Source organism: Brassica napus, chromosome C4, assembly GCF_020379485.1.
Source record: "Brassica napus cultivar Da-Ae chromosome C4, Da-Ae, whole genome shotgun sequence".
Classification (NCBI taxonomy): Eukaryota; Viridiplantae; Streptophyta; class Magnoliopsida; order Brassicales; family Brassicaceae; genus Brassica; species Brassica napus.
In genome coordinates this window covers 56,863,681-56,882,671 of record NC_063447.1, presented here as the reverse complement: position 1 = coordinate 56,882,671, position 18,991 = coordinate 56,863,681, and the positions used below count along the sequence as shown (strand labels likewise).

At 38.1% G+C, this 18,991-nt stretch overlaps 5 protein-coding genes across 5 annotated transcripts; 2 read left to right on the top strand and 3 right to left on the bottom strand.

Moving 5' to 3' along the window:
* Positions 1 to 382: 382 nt before the first annotated feature.
* On the bottom strand, positions 383 to 2,483 carry LOC125586214. The gene is made up of 5 exons (XM_048756056.1): positions 2,334 to 2,483; positions 1,967 to 2,212; positions 1,071 to 1,756; positions 885 to 960; positions 383 to 748 (listed from the first exon to the last, which is right to left on the bottom strand). Exons 1-5 carry the CDS (start codon positions 2,481 to 2,483, stop codon positions 383 to 385), a joined length of 1,524 nt encoding a protein of 507 aa, XP_048612013.1.
* Positions 2,484 to 4,790: 2,307 nt separating this feature from the next.
* LOC125586213 (uncharacterized protein At4g04775-like) lies at positions 4,791 to 5,087 on the bottom strand. Its single transcript, XM_048756055.1, has one exon. The coding sequence runs from the start codon at positions 5,085 to 5,087 to the stop codon at positions 4,791 to 4,793; it is 297 nt and encodes a 98-aa protein (XP_048612012.1).
* A 3,718-nt stretch (positions 5,088 to 8,805) lies between these two features.
* LOC106422976 lies at positions 8,806 to 10,576 on the top strand. The gene is made up of 3 exons (XM_048756054.1): positions 8,806 to 9,692; positions 9,809 to 10,113; positions 10,272 to 10,576. The coding sequence occupies exons 1-3, from the start codon at positions 8,806 to 8,808 to the stop codon at positions 10,574 to 10,576; spliced, it is 1,497 nt and encodes a 498-aa protein (XP_048612011.1).
* Positions 10,577 to 13,701: 3,125 nt separating this feature from the next.
* Positions 13,702 to 15,144, bottom strand: LOC106422975. The gene is made up of 2 exons (XM_013863761.3): positions 14,353 to 15,144; positions 13,702 to 14,271 (listed from the first exon to the last, which is right to left on the bottom strand). Exons 1-2 carry the CDS (start codon positions 15,142 to 15,144, stop codon positions 13,702 to 13,704), a joined length of 1,362 nt encoding a protein of 453 aa, XP_013719215.2.
* A 1,995-nt stretch (positions 15,145 to 17,139) lies between these two features.
* LOC106423031 (non-classical arabinogalactan protein 30) lies at positions 17,140 to 18,630 on the top strand. Its single transcript, XM_013863812.3, has 2 exons — positions 17,140 to 17,535; positions 18,155 to 18,630. Exons 1-2 carry the CDS (start codon positions 17,187 to 17,189, stop codon positions 18,463 to 18,465), a joined length of 660 nt encoding a protein of 219 aa, XP_013719266.1. The 5' UTR covers positions 17,140 to 17,186; the 3' UTR covers positions 18,466 to 18,630.
* The last annotated feature ends 361 nt before the right edge of the window (positions 18,631 to 18,991 follow it).

Below are 18,991 nucleotides of genomic sequence, written 5' to 3'. Positions count from 1 at the left end.
ATTTATGGACAGTAAAACGGTTTTCATATCGCGACGTTTCTTATTTTGGGCGGGAAGTTATTCCATAACCCAGCCGTAATACAAAAACATGAAAATCCCTAATCCAGCCGTAATGCATTTACATGAAAACAAAAACACAGCCGTCATACAAAAACATGAAAATCCCTAATCCAGCCGTAATACATTTACATGAAAACAAAAACACAGCTGTAATATTTAACATGAAAATCCCTGATCCAGCTGTAATACAAAAACATGAAAATCCCTACAACACTTGCTTACATCGGACAAGTTTTCGCATTATGTCCACTCTGTCTACATCGAGAACATGTGTGTTCTTTCCTAGGACGTTTGTTTTGAAGTGCAACTTCTAAAGCAGATTTCATCCTATTTTCTTAGGTCTTCCTGGCTGTTGACGAATAGACGGGGACAAGCACAGTTGGTTAGCCACGATTTCTGGAACAGGTTGCGCTGAGTCAGCCGGCATGACTGGTTCAGCGTATTCGCTCACCAAATATGCACTGTTATAGTAAGGACTGCACAGGGATATACGACAAACATTGTTGTACTCCGCAGCTGCGATTTCGTGTACACATGATAATTTCTCGCGTTTGAAACGCCGACATGTGCACTTTCGCTCTACCAAATTAACAACATTCAAAGACTCGCTAGAAGATTCATATTTAACTTCAGTGTGATGATCATCAATCCTTTGGACCGTTAAATCTCTAGCGGCGGTTACACGACCCTATTAACAAAAAAAGAATAAATATGAAACGACTGGCTTATTACATATTACGGCTGATTTAAGAACTACAAAGGCTGACTTAAGAATTTTATGAATTTTAAAGACAAGCTTATTTTTACTGTTACGACTAACTTACATGTAGTAGTTTCTCGACACCACGCGTAAACGTCGTTGGCTGCGATCTGGCATCCTCTCTCCGTTCAGCAAACCATCTGGTCATCATAACCCGTATCGATCTAATATTCGAACAATGTTTAGACCTCTAGCATTCGACAATGCTCTGTTCCTTGATTCCGCTATGTTTGTCGTCATCAAATTGTACCTCTCACCTGGGAAATGAACACGCGTCCACAGTCGGACATCAGCTCTTTGGAGGTAGCCGTGGAGTGCAGGAATAACCGCTTCAATCTCCTCAAAAATCGCAGTAAAGTCAGACATCCTAAAACATCTCTCCGCTTTCTTCACCAGACGGAATGCATCTTTTCCTTTGTACTGTCCCAATATGTTCTTATATAAATGGTAGGTGCATATTCCCCGAGCAGCTAACGGATACACATTTCTAACTGCTTTCCCTATCGAGTTATGCCTATCCGAGATTATCGCAAGACCCTCGTCGTCAGGAATCAAAAGTTTTAGTTGCGTAAAAAACCAATGCCACGAATCATCATTTTCTGTGTCAACCACTGCGAAGGCTATTGGAAAAATCTGAAAGTTACCGTCCTGAGCTAGTGATGTGAGTAGCGTCCCTTTGTATTTACCATTGAGAAACGTTCTGTCGACAACAACAACTTTGCGCATGAAAGGAAACCCATTTACGCTCGCACCGAAGGCAAGAAACACATACATGAATCTTCTAAGCTCATCGATTTGAAGACGCGTAACTGTACTCGGATTTGCCCTTCTTATCATGTATAAGTAAGAAGGCAAGCTTTCAGACCCACACTCAGGTGTTCCCTCATCGATTTCCCTTGCAAATTTCAGCGTCCGGTGTGATTTCCAATAATCCATCTGTTCACATAATAAAACGATCCTCATAACTCAGCCGCATCAAATAATTAAGACAACCACAACGTAAAAATAACTCAACCCTATATTTACTATAACGCAGCCGCATCTAACATTATAGTAATCCAGCCGCATTGTATGAATATGTCAGCCGCTATATTTGATATTACTCAGCGTATCGTTAAAATAACTTAGCCACAACAAACTAATTACCTTTACACCAAACTGCTTAGTGATAGTTATTCCGACGCTCGTAGGGCGAACGGCCGGACCAACGTCACCGAGAAAGTTCTTGTACATGTCGAGATCGATTAGAATGCTCTGTGCAGGAACATGTATGCTTCGAATCGTAAATATGAACATAAAACGCCGGGGATTCTCCTTGGGTAGAAGCACGAACTCTCCAGAGACATCCATCAACCCAACACTTAACAACGTATGATGTCGGGGTTGATGTTTCTACATCAAAATCAAATTGATGCCTCACTGTAAGAAGTTTCAATCGTCTATCCAAATCGTCATTACTCTCTTATCGTTGACCTAGCGCAATGTCTATCGACGACATCTCCAACCTTAGAACCTCCAGATTCCCTTTAGATCCGCTCATCGAGAAGTTCTGATATCTCTTTTTAGGAGGTAGCGTTTGTGAATCTTCGTCTTCTGTAGGAGACTCACCGTATGAGATGAAGTTATCATCTTCAGATGACGCATCGTCTGAATCGTCGAACATATCAAATCGGCTTTCAAATTCATCATCTTCTTCGTTTTCTATGCCTATTTCATCTTCTCCGACTACATCATGTTTTTCTCCTTCCACATTACTAGAGCTGTCATTCTCATTGTCCTCTTGTTCCTTCTCCAAACTGCAACCATCGTAACTCCCACTGTAATTTTCGTCTCTAGACTCAACTACTGAAGCTTCTACTTCTGAGCTAAAGCTGAAAAATGTTTTACTCTTCTCTCTTGCTCTGTTCTCCGTAATCTCCACACAGAGACATAGTTGTTCGATTTTATTTAGGCTTAGAAAACCTTGCAATTATCGAGTATTGGACACGTAAACAGGTGGAGTGTCATGCGCCATTGTTTTCAATGCTTTATTCGAGAACATGTAGCTAAGCTGAATATGATCCCTCAAAGCATTCAATCTGTAATCATCGAGAACAGTCTTTGGAAATCTTCATGTGTTGTTTTCTCATCTAAATGAAGAACTCTACACCCTCTTCTGTCGACGTTGAATACATATATGTTTTTCTTAATCCAGTTACAGGAAACAATAACTACCGGATCCATAACCAACTGAGAAAGATGAAAATGATAGATAAATAACATGCAGGAGAACATGAACAGTCTCATAAACCAAGTTGTAAATTTCGTTCGTTAGTGATGACATGGCAAATCCGAGTTGATCACATGGCGGATTCCTTGCTCGTATCTTGGATTTTTTTACAAAACTCAGCCAAGAAGTTAGCATTATCTCAGCCTTAAAGTAACAATAACTCAGCCGTCTCACATTTAAATAACTCAGTCATGTCGTATTTAAATAACACTGCCAATTAACGATAACTCAGTCATTATGAATTTAGAACTCAGCCGTAATTGTAGAGAACCCAACCATAAACAGAAATCAGCCGTAATTAAAAGACACCTCAGCCATAAAGTAAGACATAACCCAGCCGTAATAATGTCTTAGAAAAGTACATTAAAAAAAGATAAGATTCTATACAATACATCTTCACCACTCCCTTGTGTCCCTAATCACGCTCATCGGTTCAAACTCACGGAAGAAGAGCCCCACCTCTTTGATCCAGAAACAGCGGTTACACATTTTGTCACCCTTAATGTTTTCAATGAACCACAAGACCCAATCTCGCTTCAAAACAGGAACACATTGGCAACTATAGAACAAAGGAACAATGGATGAAATGAACTCGTCCTCTTTGCCCGAAACTCGTCACCGTGAAGAGAACCCCATGCCCATTTTAGAGATCGAACTAGTTTCTTGATCCTATCAACTGATTCCCTTGTAAAACGAGAAAAATACTCCTCATCACCCCAAAATTTTTTTCTAGTCATTGCGTATGTATACACAGCACGCTCATATCCTTCATCCGCTGCAAGCTTCATGAAAGCAAGTCCTTCTTCTTGAAGGTTAAATGTGAAGAAAAACTGTATACCCTTCATATAAATCATGCTTGGATTTCTCTCTGCGTAGCAAGTTTTCAACAACTCAGCGGGCATATTGAGTCCACATAGAACGGATAATACATCGTAAAAATGGCATACACTACGCCGATCTGCTAACGCGTTGATCAACTTGCACGATGCTCTGAGGCCATAGAGATCTTGGAAGGAGTTACCGGCCACACATTCAACCACTAACGCCTGAATCTCTTCATGCAATTCAAGAATCGGGAAATAATCCATTAATGTAACGTTAATATAACTGAGTAATGATGGTTGATATAACTCAGCCATGTTGGTTAATATAACATCGAGGCCTTCATAAAGATCGAGACGGTAATACTTTATTATTTAACTCAGAATATAACTCAGCCGTTAATATTAATGGGACGTCTGAGTGTGGAAAATACGTCAAAAGTGTAGAAAATACGGCTAAGAACTAATATCGAGGCCTTTTATTACTTTAGTATTTAAAAACTGATTTAAACATTTAATGAGACATTTCGTCTTTCTTGATTTGACCGTGTTGATAATAAATTATGGCGCATCAGAAGTGTGGAAAATACGGCTCAAAACTAATATCAAGACCTTTATAACATCGAGACGATAATACTTTATTATTTTCAATGTTTGATAAGACTTTGCATTAACGATAACTCAGATATAAATTAACGATAACTCAGTCGTGAATTAAACGATAACTCTAACATAATTAAATAATAATTCAGCCGTAAATTAACGATAACTCAGCCGTAAATTAACGATAACTCAGCCGTAAATAAAATGATAACTCCGACATAATTAAATGATAATTAAAAGACTACCTTTTTATTTCTCCCAACAACAACTAATACATCTAACACTTCACCCTAAGAAACTCGATAAGTGCTACGATCTCACTTATGTCGTTCATCATATCAGCTAAATCTGCTTTTATGTCGGCCAAATCTTGCTCCATCGTCGCCAGTTTGTTTGCCACAACTACAAACTCTTCATCATGTGCTTCATCAAGCCATTTGAAAACATGGTTTTCACCCGAAATTGCTCCACAACGATAAAACCTTCTTCCCGGATTCCTTGCGGTATTTGACGTTAATACAACAGTAGCAGCTCCACAGTCGCACCTCCTTGGGATTCCACGCCCTAGATCCATCGAATTCTACTTCACAACACACAAAAATGATTGAAACTATACCAAGGCGAAACACACAAAATGCTCAAGTAGTATATGATCTCGGATTTGACGAAAGAGGCTTACAGTTAATCCTCTCTTCTGAAGAACCCTAATTTTCAAATTTAAGGGTTTTTGGAATGAGCCTCGCGATTTTAACTTCTGTGAGTTAACATGTCGACATTTTCTCTTCAAACGAAACAGAGCGTTTTGATGAAGAAGATAGATTGATAGATAAAGAAGATGAAGAAAAAGATGAACACACACAAACATAGTTGTAAAGTAGTTCGTTAGCAGTGACATGGCAAATCTGAGTTGATGACATGGTGAATGACAAGGAAAATCAGTTAATCAGCCGACAAACAAATATATAACTCAGCCTACGTAAATCAGCCCTCGTGTACAATGTAAGTTAGCCGAACAGTGGATACTATTTCAGTAATTAATCTTTTGATCCGAAATCAGCTGTAATTAGGATGAAAAACCATAAATCAGCTGTATCGTCACATAAATCAGCCGTCAAACAAATGCTATTCTAGTAATTAATCTTTCGCTAATAAGTCAGCCGTAAACAAGCTGAGTTTAATGTTAGTCCATCCTATTACGGCTGATTAAATATAAACTCGGCCGTAATAACATCCAATTAGTTAGCCGTAAATTAAATAACTCAGTCAGTCGATATTCATTATCTCAGCCGTGGAAAAATAACTCAGCCGTGTCTTAACTACAACTCAGCCGAATATTCCATCAATCAAACCGCCGATGTATAAGTTAGCCGTAACTTGTGTATGTAAGTCAGCCGTTATCCCATAAATCAGCCACATTTCTGTAAATCAGTCGTACCGGGCGGCTGACTTATATTCTTAAATCAGCCTTTTTATCTTAAGTCAGCCGTGTTTGTTAATTCAGCCGACACGTAGAAATAAATCAGCCGTAACGACGTATGAAGTGATTTACCGCTGACTTAATGAAAACACGGAACCGAATTCCTACGTGGCGCCGGATTTTTACTTACGTGGCAGCGAAAAGTAATGGTATTCTTATAAATACGATTTTTCTGATAACGTAAAAAAATGGCACGCTTGGTATTTAAAAAATGTCAGTAATAAAAAAAAGATCTTTATGGTTCTAGTCAATTGTCCTAAAATATTGTATATTTAAGTAAACTTCCCTATATATATATATATATATATATAATCTCACCAGCAAATGTTCAATTTTTTATGGTGTCTAAAGTTCACTTTTTTATTGTTAGCAAAAAAAGAAGTTCACTTTTTTAAGTTTGCGTTTCGTTCAACTGTTAACTATATATTCCAACGCAGATTAGCTCAATCGATAAAAATATATTTACCATGAAATATAGAAAAATAAATCAAAATAATGAATTAGTTAAATGGGTTTGTGACTAATAATAAATCTTGGTTAACACAATCAAATGCAATGGACACTTTTTCATATCAATAAAGGTAAATAAACTGACCCATAACGATTATGAACAAATACTATCAACTGTATTAGTTTGCATGTGTTCATATTTTTAATATATTTTTGGTTAACACGAGCTATTGCTTTGTTTTTGTATTTAGTGTCCGTTTAACAAATCCACACAGATGTTAGTTATTTACATGTATTTTGTTTCTCTTAGTTGGGTGCAGATGCGGTAGTGAGACTTTTGTGCAAAAACAAGAACGCGATATCGGAGACAAAGACGTGCAAAAATGGATACTTCCTGCTATATGCCCCTAAAACGGTGACCAACTACGCCATCAATGGTTGCCGCGCTTACCTGGTGAAGTCGCCTGACGCTGAATGCAGCAAAGTGTCAAAGCTCCACGGTGGATACTTGCGTTCCGTTCTAAAGCCGGTGGCCAAACCGGAAAATTCAACGGTCATCTTCTTCACAAGCTGAAGTACAGTCTTTTCAACGTTGGTCACTTAAAGAGCAATAGAACCATGGAGAAAACTGATTCTCCTAATCAAAACCAAGGATTCTTGCAATGATTTTGTCGTTCTCAACCAATAAATGACAAATTCATACTACAAGATACGAAATCAGTGATTGGAACAAACCAGAGATACAAAACTTTCTCTATTCTGTGAAAGCAAACGAGTTGAGTATCTGTATTATGTGAGATTAGGTGTTGGAATTTGAAATAAGTGGATTTTAATGAAAACGTTAAAATATTCCTACTAATATTAACTTTTTTTACCTTGTCCTGATTTAAGAATAACTAAATTGGCACCGTCTTGCCAGTTTCTCTGAAATCTAATTAACTTCATATTTTAAATCTTTTCCTCATCTAAGAATAACTATCTAAGAATAACTATGTAGTTATCTTTTGGGAAAATTGGAAAAATGTGACACTTTGAACTTTTATTTGTCACAATAGAATTTTTGATATTTTGGGTAATTCTGGACATATTTTACCTTTTTTTATGGAAAAAATAGTAAACTGAATTTTAAAAATGTTAAAAAATATCAAAACTATTGGAAACATAAGTATGACAATATATATGTTTAAATTGTTTTTTTTTAAATGAATCATATTTTATTTCATCTTCTAGCTACAATTACAATACTCATTCTGATCATCTACTTAGTCTAGAAATCGGCTACTAATGTTTATACATAGATATATCTTCGGTATACAACGTAACCTATCTTTTCTTATATATTCTAACCAAAACTAGGTTACGTTACGTTATAATCAAGAAAGATGTCTTTCTTATACCTTTAGCTTGATAACAACATATAGCCACAATGTGTTGATATACCCTATCTATATTTGGAGCCATGATATGGTCTGTCTTTTACCTTATGTGGCGCCTAGGGAAGAATATGTTTCACATCTACTCTACTGTGTTCTGACTTACATAGGTTATACATTCTACAGGAAATCCGAAAAATATGGAAACTTCCATAATCGGTTATGGATGTTTCCTAAATCTAAACTAAATCTTCCCTAAATATCTCCAAGAATATTTTCTCCCCCGTTTTTCTCCTTCTCCCACGATCTTTTGTCGTCGTTCTTTGTGTTTCTCTCTTCTTCATCGACATAATCATCTCTCTTTTCTCTATCAATACAACATGGTTCTAATCTATGTTAAATCGGGTGAATGGATGTGTAGTCGCGGTGATGACTGGAGTTTCGTGGTAGACCAAGAAAGGCGTGGTCGAATGGTAACATTAGCAACTACTACTACGTTGAAGCAGCTCAAGATAATAGTGTGTGAGGATTATGGGGTGGACCATAATGCCATAAATGCCGAGTTCAGTTATTCGTTGTTGAATCAAAAAGGGAATCCTCCAATTATTATCACCAATGATCGGCAAGCATCTAATTTTGTGGGCTATGCAAAGAGGGAATCGTCTACTACCTTGTGTGTGATGTTCTCTGTTTCTGGTGTAAATCAAAAGGAACGAGTCAATATCGATTTGAATAAGGAGCCTTATGATTCAAGTAATGTTGAGGATGAAGAAGTTCCTGAGATAAATCGAGCAGAGTTTGTCAAGCCGTCAAAGGAGTCTTTTGTTAGAAGAACGAATCATGTCGCTGCGGATGGTTGCGGTGCTTTAAGGAGTGAAAACATTGAACTTTTTCAAAACAATGGAGACAGTGATAAGGATGGTTGAGCTTGGAGAGGAGACTTCGTGAAGAATGATCAAATTTTCACAAGTAAAGGGGTTCTGAAGGCAACAATGGAAATTTTGGCGATGAAGAATAATTTCGATTACACTGTTATCAAATCCACGAGAAAATGGTGGTATATTCGATGTAAGGATGCATTGTGCAACTGGACTGTGCGTGCAGAAGGAATAGATGGGTCTACATATTTCATGATCAACCAATGTGATGGAAGACATTCATGTGCTCCTTCAAAGAAAAGGAAATTCGGAAAAACAGCATCGGCAAGAACAATTGGGACTCTGATACAACATCGATTTGATGATGCAAACGATGGCCCAAAACCGAATGACATCATTCAATTTATGAGAATGGAGCATAGTTGTGAGATTACTTATTGGCACGCTTGGGAAGCTCGTGAGTTTGCTATTGCAGCTGCTAGAGGTATACCAGATCGCAGTTACTCTAAAATACCAGCATATTTGCATATGATTAAAGAAGCAAATCCTGGTACGCATACTCACTACGAAACTAATGAGAAGGGAAGATTCATGTATCTATTTATGTCATTTGGGCAATCAGTTAGAGGATTCTACAATGCAATGCGAAGGGTGATTGTCGTTGACGGAACTTTTCTGAAAAATAAATACAAAGGGACACTTCTTGTTGCTACTGCTGTAGATGGTAACTCTAATTTGTATCCGATTGCATTTGGGGTTGTTGATTCAGAGAATGACGATTCATGGGGGTGGTTCTTCAGACAGTTGAAAGTGGTTATTGCTGATTGTCAAGATCTAGCTTTTGTCTCAGATAGAAATGCGTCTATTTCTAAAGCTATTGGGACTGTCTACCCTCGATCAGCACATGGAATTTGCATTCATCACTTATTGACCAATGTGGTCTCATTTTTCAAGACAAAAGGATTGACTGCGTTGGTGGAAAAGGCTTCACGGGCATATAGGTACACTGAATTTCAAGAACGTATCACCGAAATTTTTGATATGAGTCTGAGCTTGGAAGATATCTACGGGAGGCTGATGTGCGCAAATGGGCTCGTTCTCTCTTCCCTGGCTCCAGGTATGACATTAGGACCACGAACCCTGCAGAGTCTATAAATTCAGTTCTTAGAATACCTAGAGAATATCCGGTTATTCCTTTGCTTGATAGTATAAGAGAACTGTTGACTCGATGGTTCTATGAGCGTCGCTTGTTAAGCTCAAAGCATCTAGATCCTTTAACCGCTAAGGTGGAGAGAAAGATTGATAGGAGAATTGTGAAGGCAAAAGGATTCCAGGTTTACAAGGTTGACAACTTCAGATCGGTTGTAAAAGGAGACATATATGATTGTCATGTTGATTTGGAAAGAAGAACATGCACATGTGGTAAGTATGATATAGGAAAAATTCCTTGCCGACACGCCATTCCTGCAATTTATTCACGAGGTATGGAAGTATAAACACATGAATACTTGAGAATTATTTATTTTCGGGATTTTCATCATATAGACTTCATATTGATCAAGTTTTTTTTAGATTGACAGGTATGGAAGTGCACAGATTCACTGGCGCCTTATACAGCATTGCAGCGTGGAGAACCGCCTATGCAGATTCCATTAATCCAATAGCAGTTCTAGAGTCCGAATGGAATGTCCCTGCTGAGGTCAAACTTGCAAAGGTTTTACCACCAAAGACAAGAAAGAGTGCTGGTCGACCAGTAAAGAGAAGGTATGAATCAGTAGAAGACAAGATCGCATCTTCTCAAGGATCAATGAAGAATAAAAAGCATAAGTGCAGCCGTTGTGGACCTGAAGGACACAAGAGAGGAACATGCGATTTACCCATCTAGTTTGTTATGTGTCTGCATCTGTCTCTGTTTTTTTTCTTATTGCTTTTGAAACTATTTGATCTTCTGTTTAAGAACCTATTTGACAATTTGGTATTTGCTAAACTATAGAGACAAATCGATTTATTCTAGTAACAACCAAAGTATTTGCTAAATAATTCGTTTCAGTAGATGATGATCACCTCGAAATAACAAGAAACATGGTCTTAACTTCTTTGAAAAAAAGAAACAACAAGTTGAGGAAGCACATAAAAGTAGTTGTGCGCGAAGTCGCTGCCTTTGTTGAACATCATGCATAGATATGGTACAAGAAGACCATCACCAAACAACACACAAACAAAGCTTTTATGCCCCTTAGTTCCCTAATGCATTCCGAGGTCTTCTCTTCGCAATGGCACATTGCATCTTCCATCTCTTGAATTCTACTCTCATGGCGTGTCATCATGGCCTCACCAGCTCTCACTGATTTCTGAAACTCGGAATTGTCAACGAGTAACACGTCAAACAGGTCTTGGAAGTCTTCAATCTCCTCAACAACTGACTTGTCAGTCCATTTGAACAAGTGGGTTTTGTCCTTCATCAGTAACATCCAATACACAATTAGATTGACTAATTCTACTCTCATCGGACGACAAGGAGACAGTTATATGATAACACGACTAACCTTCTGAGATCCCAAAGGACAACAATGAAATCATCTTCCCGGATTTTGAATTGTTTTTGAAGTGAAACGATTCACTGCCTCACCGCAATTGCATCTTGTGGGAATTCCCCGTTGTTTCGTGAGGCGATCTCTTGTAGTGGATGAAGAATTTACTGAAGACATTTGGGAGTCGATCTCCAACTTTTTGCCGCTGCAATCTCTCTGCCGAGGAAGAATGAGGAAGAAAAGAGATTAGGTAAAAAAAATAACCAAAACTACGTCGTTTCATACTCCCATAACGCGTATTCTAGCTAAGGCAGAGCAGAAAAAAGTCACTAAATTTATCGATAACAGCACAAGAACTTTGTCTTTGAACCCTCTAAATTAGTGTTTAAACATCTATCAAACATAGTGGACGGACGTACTTAGATAGTGACCAATGTACAAAAATAATCAATAAATAGGTGTGTGTTTGAGGCGTTGGATTAATTTGTACTTTGGTTTTAGTTAAGGGTTTGGTTAGAGTATGTCTACGGATATGGTTTAAGAGTTTGTTTAGGGTTAAGGGTTTGACTATGAATTACGGATTTAGGGTTTGTTTAGGGTATGATTAAGAATCATTATTGTATTATGGTTTTAGGGTTTGGTTAGGGTATGTCTATGGTTATGGTTTTAGTTAAGGGTTTGTTTAGGGTTTGGGTCCTCAGGTTTTATGATTTTGTAGCACACAATTCTTTATAGGGTTGTTTCATAATTTATACAAAATCAAATCTAGAGTTGTTTCTTAATTCAAATCAAATACCAAAGCCAAAGTTGTTTTCTAATTCTAACAAACCAAACTACTAAAATCACAGTTAATCAATCATCCTCGAGGTCAAAGACCTCAGACCTCTCCCATGGTGAAGGCACATATCGTGTCATAACCTCAGCAAAGATGGGGTCGTGTGCAGCCTCCCATAAGTCCACTCCAATCTTCTGTCTACAACCCATAATGATTTCATCATCCACTAAACTGACGTCAAGACCAAGCAGCGAGCATTCCAAGTGCTTCAGAGCGTATGCACCGCAATCACAACAACTTTTGTTCAATCTCAACTTCATAAGCACATCCACGATAGAATATGATGAGAGGAGTAGCTGCTTCTGTCTTTCTTGTGGTGCAACGGACTTCACTATCCTAGGAATGATAGCAGCAAACTTATCAACGTACTGTCTGTTCTTTCCCCGACCGCAATCAAAGACTTCCACTTTTCTTTCAATGATGTTTACACAGACACCAACCCAGTGATTACCTGCGTTCGAGTCCACAAAAATATGTAAACGAAGAAATGTATACTCGGATGTAAAAAGAACTGAATGGTTACCATTTACAAACAGAGGAAAGTAGAGTCGATCAACATCAACACCCCAAACTAGATCAGTCTGCACATGAGATGGAAGCTCTCCTCTGCCGTACCCAAGAAGGAAATCAGGCAATTGATAGGCTTTTTTGTTTGGTAAAAACTTCTTTTATGCAGCGTCTACTTGGAGGCAAAACATAGCACTCATGAATGCAACACGATGAGGGGCCCAACGATTCAGTGTAGTGTTCACACGCCATATAAACATAACCGCATCCATCTCCTAAAAATTTACAATGAAAGTTAAGTAATATAGCATATAAGAAGTATTAGGAAGATAAATTCACTAAAGGTTAGTACAAGATTCATTACCTCGTTTCCAAGCCATTTTCCAGCACTTACTACTCTTGTAGCTACAGACAAATTAAAGCATGTAGGACCAATTGTTAAAGGTATAGGCTTTAATGCCCATTCCGTGAATCCTTTCCATGACTCTTCGGAGACATAATAAAGTGACGCCTGCGGAGAAGCATCTTTTGGCAATGGTGAATCGCTAAGCTGAAGTCCATGACCTTTTCTTTTGCACCATTTCTCCCACTGTGACGGCGGTGGAGCTGTATTCATCTCTGTCTTTTCTTTCTTTACTGGATTATCCACTGAACCTCGGACCGAAGTCATTGGAGTCCACCAGTCTTCTTCTTTTTTGTCCTGAGATGGATCAAAGCCTGGCACATACGACGTCTGAGAAAGCCCTTCAACCCCTTGCGTACCTATCCCGCAACCCATATCATCTGCTTCACTATAATTCACATCGAATGTAGTCTCGGAACCATCATGTTATGTCACGACAAATAAGCAATAATTGAGACAACAAAATACATTATCATTACATAATTATTTTATATAAAAGTTCCAGACCATTATATAAGTTCAAACAAGACACTTACAAACCAAGGACACTTACACACCAAGCACACATACAAACCGAGACCTTATAAAGTACAAAAAAATTCAGGCCGATAACTTAGATGCCAATAAAACAAACAGATACGCAAACCACGAACTTACACAAGACAAAATAACATTGAAGAGGATGGTGAAGACTAGTGTTTGTTTACCCCGCGTGTGGACCTCCTCAACGGTGCCTAGCTCGTCGATGGCTTTGTCGGTGAAGCCTCTCCAAGCTCAACTTCAACGCTGGCTTCCTTACGTGATTGTTTAAGCTCTGTCCGCATCTGCTCAAATGTCTCGGCCATCTGTTTCTGTATCCTTTGTTCCATTCCAGAGAAGTTGTGCTCAAACAACTGTGTCATAAAAGCCTTCATGTCTTCATTAAAAGGAGCTTGCTTTGCGCCACTTGCGAGAACCTTATGCTTTCTCTTCTCCATACCACGATCGGGAAGCCTCTTTTTACCCCTCTTTGATCGAGAACCAACGTTTTTTGATCCTTTCGGAGTCTGAAAGTCGTCATCACTCTCGGCTGCTTCAACATTCACGCTTGCTTCATCATTCACAGCTGATTCGTCATCGAGAGATAAAGAAATCACTTCATTTTCTTCAGTTTCCCAAACATGCTCACTAAAATCATGCCCCTTCTTTATCATCTCCATCAGAACCTTGATTCTATCATCCTCCACATCATCATCTCTGTGAAACGCCTGAGCTTTGACAACATCATAATTTCCTGTCCATGAGATGTATGGGTAGATGTCATCCTACACAAGAAAGGGAAATACAGTTAAATACTAAATACTCATTTCAAACCGGAAGGAGTCGTCATAAATAGATAAAATTACCTTGGGTGTAATAATCTCCTCCAAGCGAATGATCTCCTCATATGACATCTTCGCAGCTCCCATCCAGTTTATGCATCTAGGACCGTCCTTGAAACCCTTATCCAGCTTTTTTCCACAAAGCTTCCCGATTTTTGGTACCGCTTCCATTGCCCAAATCTGCAAGGCGTATGAGAAGCCATCCAAGACATAGCTAGTGGTCTTTTCCTTCAGTTGGGAACGATTTTTGGCTATTGATTTGCAGAGAAGGTCATAAGCAGCAACTCCCCAAGGATACTTTCGAACTCTGTCAAGATCCATGACCACCACGATGTACTTCAGGGGGATATTAGCCTTCTCATCTCTCGCCAATACCACACAAAGAATGATCGCCAAGTAGATAAGACGTATGCGATCTGCATTCTTCCACTTCTTTACAGCTTCCTTGTCCTTAGTCCACAGGTTGAAGAGTGTAATTGTTCCATCTTTTCTCCTCAAAACCTTGCTCCAGAAACCACCATCATATTTCCACTCTTCAAACTCCTCAAGCGAGATATGAGTATCGCATTCAAACCCGGTTACGGCGTGGAACTCTTGCAATGAGAATCGAAGCGGTCTCCTCGCAAAGACAAACCATAGCTCGTGCTGTAAGAAAGTCACCAGCTCCCTACACAAGAAGCTGTGTATCACCCTGGCAGAGTATCCAAGACCATTCTCATGGAGCTTAAAAATCTGATGAAAAACCGGGTCTTTCTTCACGACATACAACTCCTTTGGCAGCCACGCTTGGAACTTTCGGATTATGTAGTCGATCATGCAGTTGTTGTTGATCTGAGTAAGTCGGGGCTCCTCGCCCTCCTCTTCGGTAGCTCCTCAGACATAGCTACAAACCGTGACAAAATTGTTAGTTTAACATGTAAAGGTTTCAATATCATCACACAAATAATGATGTATAAGATGTTTTAACCAATCCGTGAAACAAAATTAGTTTAAGAAACACGCCAAATCGTTTTTAAAAAAAAATCAAGCTTTAATGGAAGAACACTTCGATTTCGTTTAATATGAGAATCTATAGATGTAATCCAATACCTTATGTGAAGAATTGTGAGATTGAGAAGCGAAATTGATGGAAGAACACTTCAAAAATCGATTTGACCCGACGAAGAGGAAGAACGATTCGCAGCCGTTGTGTCTTCAGTGAGATCGAAAAGGATGGTGACGGAGATGAGAGTAGAGACCACGGGCTGATGAAACACCAACGAAGAACAGAGCTTCTCACCGTTGAACCCTAAATCGCCGTGGGAGAGCGACGACTCTACGACGGAGAAGACAAGGAGAAAGAGGAATTAGGTTTGCGGCATCCCGCGTCTCCCTTTTTCCCATTTACTTTTTTTTTTTAATTTTTATAGATTTTATTTTTAACATTAAAATCTATTAGAAAAATTATTATAATTTATAATTTAAATTCAACATTTATAATTTAAATTCAACATAATTGGTAAATTAAAGGTACTTTGGTATTTTACAAGATCTAAAATCCTATTTTCCTAAAATATCTTCTAGAAATCCTAATGTGACAAATCTAAGTTCAAAGTGTCTTATTTATCCAATTTTCCCTTATCTTTTTGGTAGTTACTTTCTATTAAAATCTGACAGCACCTCCATCCGTAGGATAGACGGGGTATCCTATGAATTAAATATTAAAAGAAAAAGCAAAGTTGGAAGAAAGAGAAAGGTCTATGCAACTCATCTGTTAGAACCCCATTTCATACTATTATTGTACACATGTCATTCTTTTATTGCTTTAGCTTTTTCAGATAAATTAAAATTTATTTACATAACAAAATGTTATTAAAATATCACTATAAAAAGTCTAGGAAACCATGGAGAGTATGTTACCCGATGGAAGTGCTCCAATGGATTACATGTATTTTATTTTATTGCATGCAGTGGCGAAGCTACGTTACGGAGTGTGGTGGCACGTGCACCCATAGTTATTTTGATATTAAACATTTTACATGTAAAAACAGTGAATTTTCAGTGGCTCAGATGGTAAAACTAAGCCTGTGCACCCATAATATCACAGGTTCAATTCTCCTTTCATGTATATTTAATTTTTATTACTAGTGATGCACCCAGTTAAGAAGACTTCTAAATTCTCCCCTGACTGCATGTAAATCGTAAAACCAAAGTAAACAGAAGAAGCGTAGATATTAAGTTTGAACTTAAATTTGTAATGTGTTAAAGCCGCGCTAGGCGCATCTTGTTGACATGCACATGTATGGACCATAAAACATGGAACGTGAATGAAAACTCATGCATTAATATTATGTCCCATATATTTCTACTGAAACCTGAAAGCAACACTAATTTAGTCAAACAAGAAGTCTATTTAAGTCCATGCCTAACTTTTACATATATTTAGTAAAAGTTGTAAATGATCACAACTTCAATCAACTTTCGTAATCACATACTTTTTATTGACTCTCGTAAACTTTACACATGTGACTCAAACTCTGGTAAAACTTCCATAGTTTCTCATAAAACTCTCAAATCATTACGTACTTTATGGTTATGGATCACTAGGACGTGAGTTTAGGGAAATGTCAAAATGTAAAGTACTGAAAGCAGGTTAACAAATGGTACTGAAAAGTGTAAGGAGATCTAAATCTAAATCTTCAACAAGAGACATCGGAAACTTCCCCAATACCTCGCAAGACGTGTGCATGTGCAACTGTGTATCTACCCCACTGAAATGGATAATTTAAAAATAATACTTGAATCCTGAAATCTCCTATAAATACACCCTCTCACATTAACCCAAACTCACACACAAACAAACACACAAGAAGATAAAGATGGGTTTCATTGGTAAGAGTGTTTTGCTAACTCTCATAGCACTTTGCTGCTTCATTTCCTCTGTTTTCAGTACTACAGCTCTACCTCCAATGAAACTAATAACACCATTGCCCACTCTCCCACCGGCCAAAGCCCCTATCAAGATACCAACTCTCCCACCGGCCAAAGCTCCGATCAAGGTACCAACACTCCCACCAACCAAAGCTCCGATCAAGCCTCCGGATGTTCTCCGACCGGTTTCTCCTCCTAAGTTCAACAGGACACTAGTGGCCGTGCGGGGTGTGGTCTTCTGCAAAGCCTGCAAGTACGCCGGCATAAACAATCTCCAAGGCGCCAAACCTGTTAAAGGTAATATATATATATACACTAATGATACGAATCACGTCCCATACATTGTATCGACGGAAAATGTTCATATTTTTTTGTCTAAACTGTTAACTATATATTACCACTCGAGATAAGTTCATGTCCCTTCATATAAATCACAATCGGTAAACATATATTTCCCATGAAGTATGGAGAACTAATAGTAAAATAATGAATCGGTTGAAATGTGTTTGTGACTAATAATAATTTTTTGGCTAACACAATTATGTTCAAAAAAAAAACTAAGGCTAACACAATCAAATGCAACGGACCCATTTCATATTTTTCTCTTTATCTTCCATATTATCAACTTTAGCTCAACTGGTAAAAAACTTGTTATGTTGTTCAAGTCATGTTATATGCCCCAAATTATTATTTTGTAAATCGATAAAGGTACATAAATTTACCCATAACAATTTTTAAACAAATGCTATGAATTAGTTGGAATGAGGTTTTTTTTTTTTGAATTCTATACGAGTTCATATTTACCAGTAGCTTTTTGGTTAACACGATCTATCGAGTTGTTTTGGTGTCCGTTTAACAAATCCATACACAGACTAGTTATTAACTTTTATTTTGTTTCTGTTATTTGTGTATGCAGGTGCGGTGGTGAGACTTTTGTGCAAAAACAAAAAGAACGCGACATCGGAAGCAACTACGGACAAGAACGGATACTTCCTGCTATATGCCCCTAAAACGGTGTCCAACTACGCCATCAAAAATTGCCGAGCTTACCTAGTGAAGTCGCCTGACGCTAAATGCAGCAAAGTGTCTAAGCTCCACGGTGGATACATGGGCTCCGTTCTAAAACCGGTGGTGAAACCTGAAAATGCAACGATTATCTTCAATAAGCTCAAGTACGGTCTTTTCAATGTTGGTCCATTCGCATTCGAGCCTGTCTGCCTCAAATGAGTTGGTTTTATTTAATAATAGCTAGTGATACTTTGGTTATCAGTATTGAACACAGTTTAGCAATGATTGTGTTGAATGTATCAGTTTGGGTTTCTTTATATGGGCTTTTGTTTTAATGTATTTCTAATTATCTATTGAATAAAAACGGTAACGTTTACGTATTAACTAATCTCAGCTAACTTTTGTGAATGTTGATTAACATAACATATGAAATGGAATGAATCTGCTGAATTGTAGAACTGTTATATTATGAGCCGTTTGAAGATATTATGAGCCGTTTGAACACTTCAAACTTTGAACCCCGTTTACATAAGGGGCTATAAGAATAGATATGTGTATGAACCAAAGGAAGGTAAACGGAGAAGGACCGAGGACGACGTCCTTCAATATTCTAATGAGTGGTCTATTACATGCGTTATAAGAATAGTACAAGAACGTATGATCCAATTTTCTGAAGCCCAAACAGATGGCTCAGCCCAAGCAGATCACTGATGATAGAGGAAGAATAGATTTCTGGCCAGACTGT

Excerpts from the sequence above, each read along its gene's own strand:
- LOC125586214 (XM_048756056.1), bottom strand. The coding sequence starts at position 2,483 with ATGTTCGACGATTCAGACGATGCGTCATCTGAAGATGATAACTTCATC. Across the intron at positions 1,757-1,966 it reads CTAAGCAGTTTGGTGTAAAG|ATGGATTATTGGAAATCACA; the intron begins GTAATTAGTTTG and ends TTATGTGAACAG. Across the intron at positions 749-884 it reads GTGTCGAGAAACTACTACAT|GGTCGTGTAACCGCCGCTAG; the intron begins GTAAGTTAGTCG and ends TTTTGTTAATAG.
- LOC125586213 (XM_048756055.1), bottom strand. The coding sequence starts at position 5,087 with ATGGATCTAGGGCGTGGAATCCCAAGGAGGTGCGACTGTGGAGCTGCT.
- LOC106422976 (XM_048756054.1), top strand. The coding sequence starts at position 8,806 with ATGGAAATTTTGGCGATGAAGAATAATTTCGATTACACTGTTATCAAA. Across the intron at positions 9,693-9,808 it reads AAGGCTTCACGGGCATATAG|GTATGACATTAGGACCACGA; the intron begins GTACACTGAATT and ends CCCTGGCTCCAG. Across the intron at positions 10,114-10,271 it reads AAGAAGAACATGCACATGTG|GTATGGAAGTGCACAGATTC; the intron begins GTAAGTATGATA and ends TTAGATTGACAG.
- LOC106422975 (XM_013863761.3), bottom strand. The coding sequence starts at position 15,144 with ATGATCGACTACATAATCCGAAAGTTCCAAGCGTGGCTGCCAAAGGAG. Across the intron at positions 14,272-14,352 it reads AGGAGATTATTACACCCAAG|GATGACATCTACCCATACAT; the intron begins GTAATTTTATCT and ends TTTCTTGTGTAG.
- LOC106423031 (XM_013863812.3), top strand. The coding sequence starts at position 17,187 with ATGGGTTTCATTGGTAAGAGTGTTTTGCTAACTCTCATAGCACTTTGC. Across the intron at positions 17,536-18,154 it reads AGGCGCCAAACCTGTTAAAG|GTGCGGTGGTGAGACTTTTG; the intron begins GTAATATATATA and ends TTGTGTATGCAG.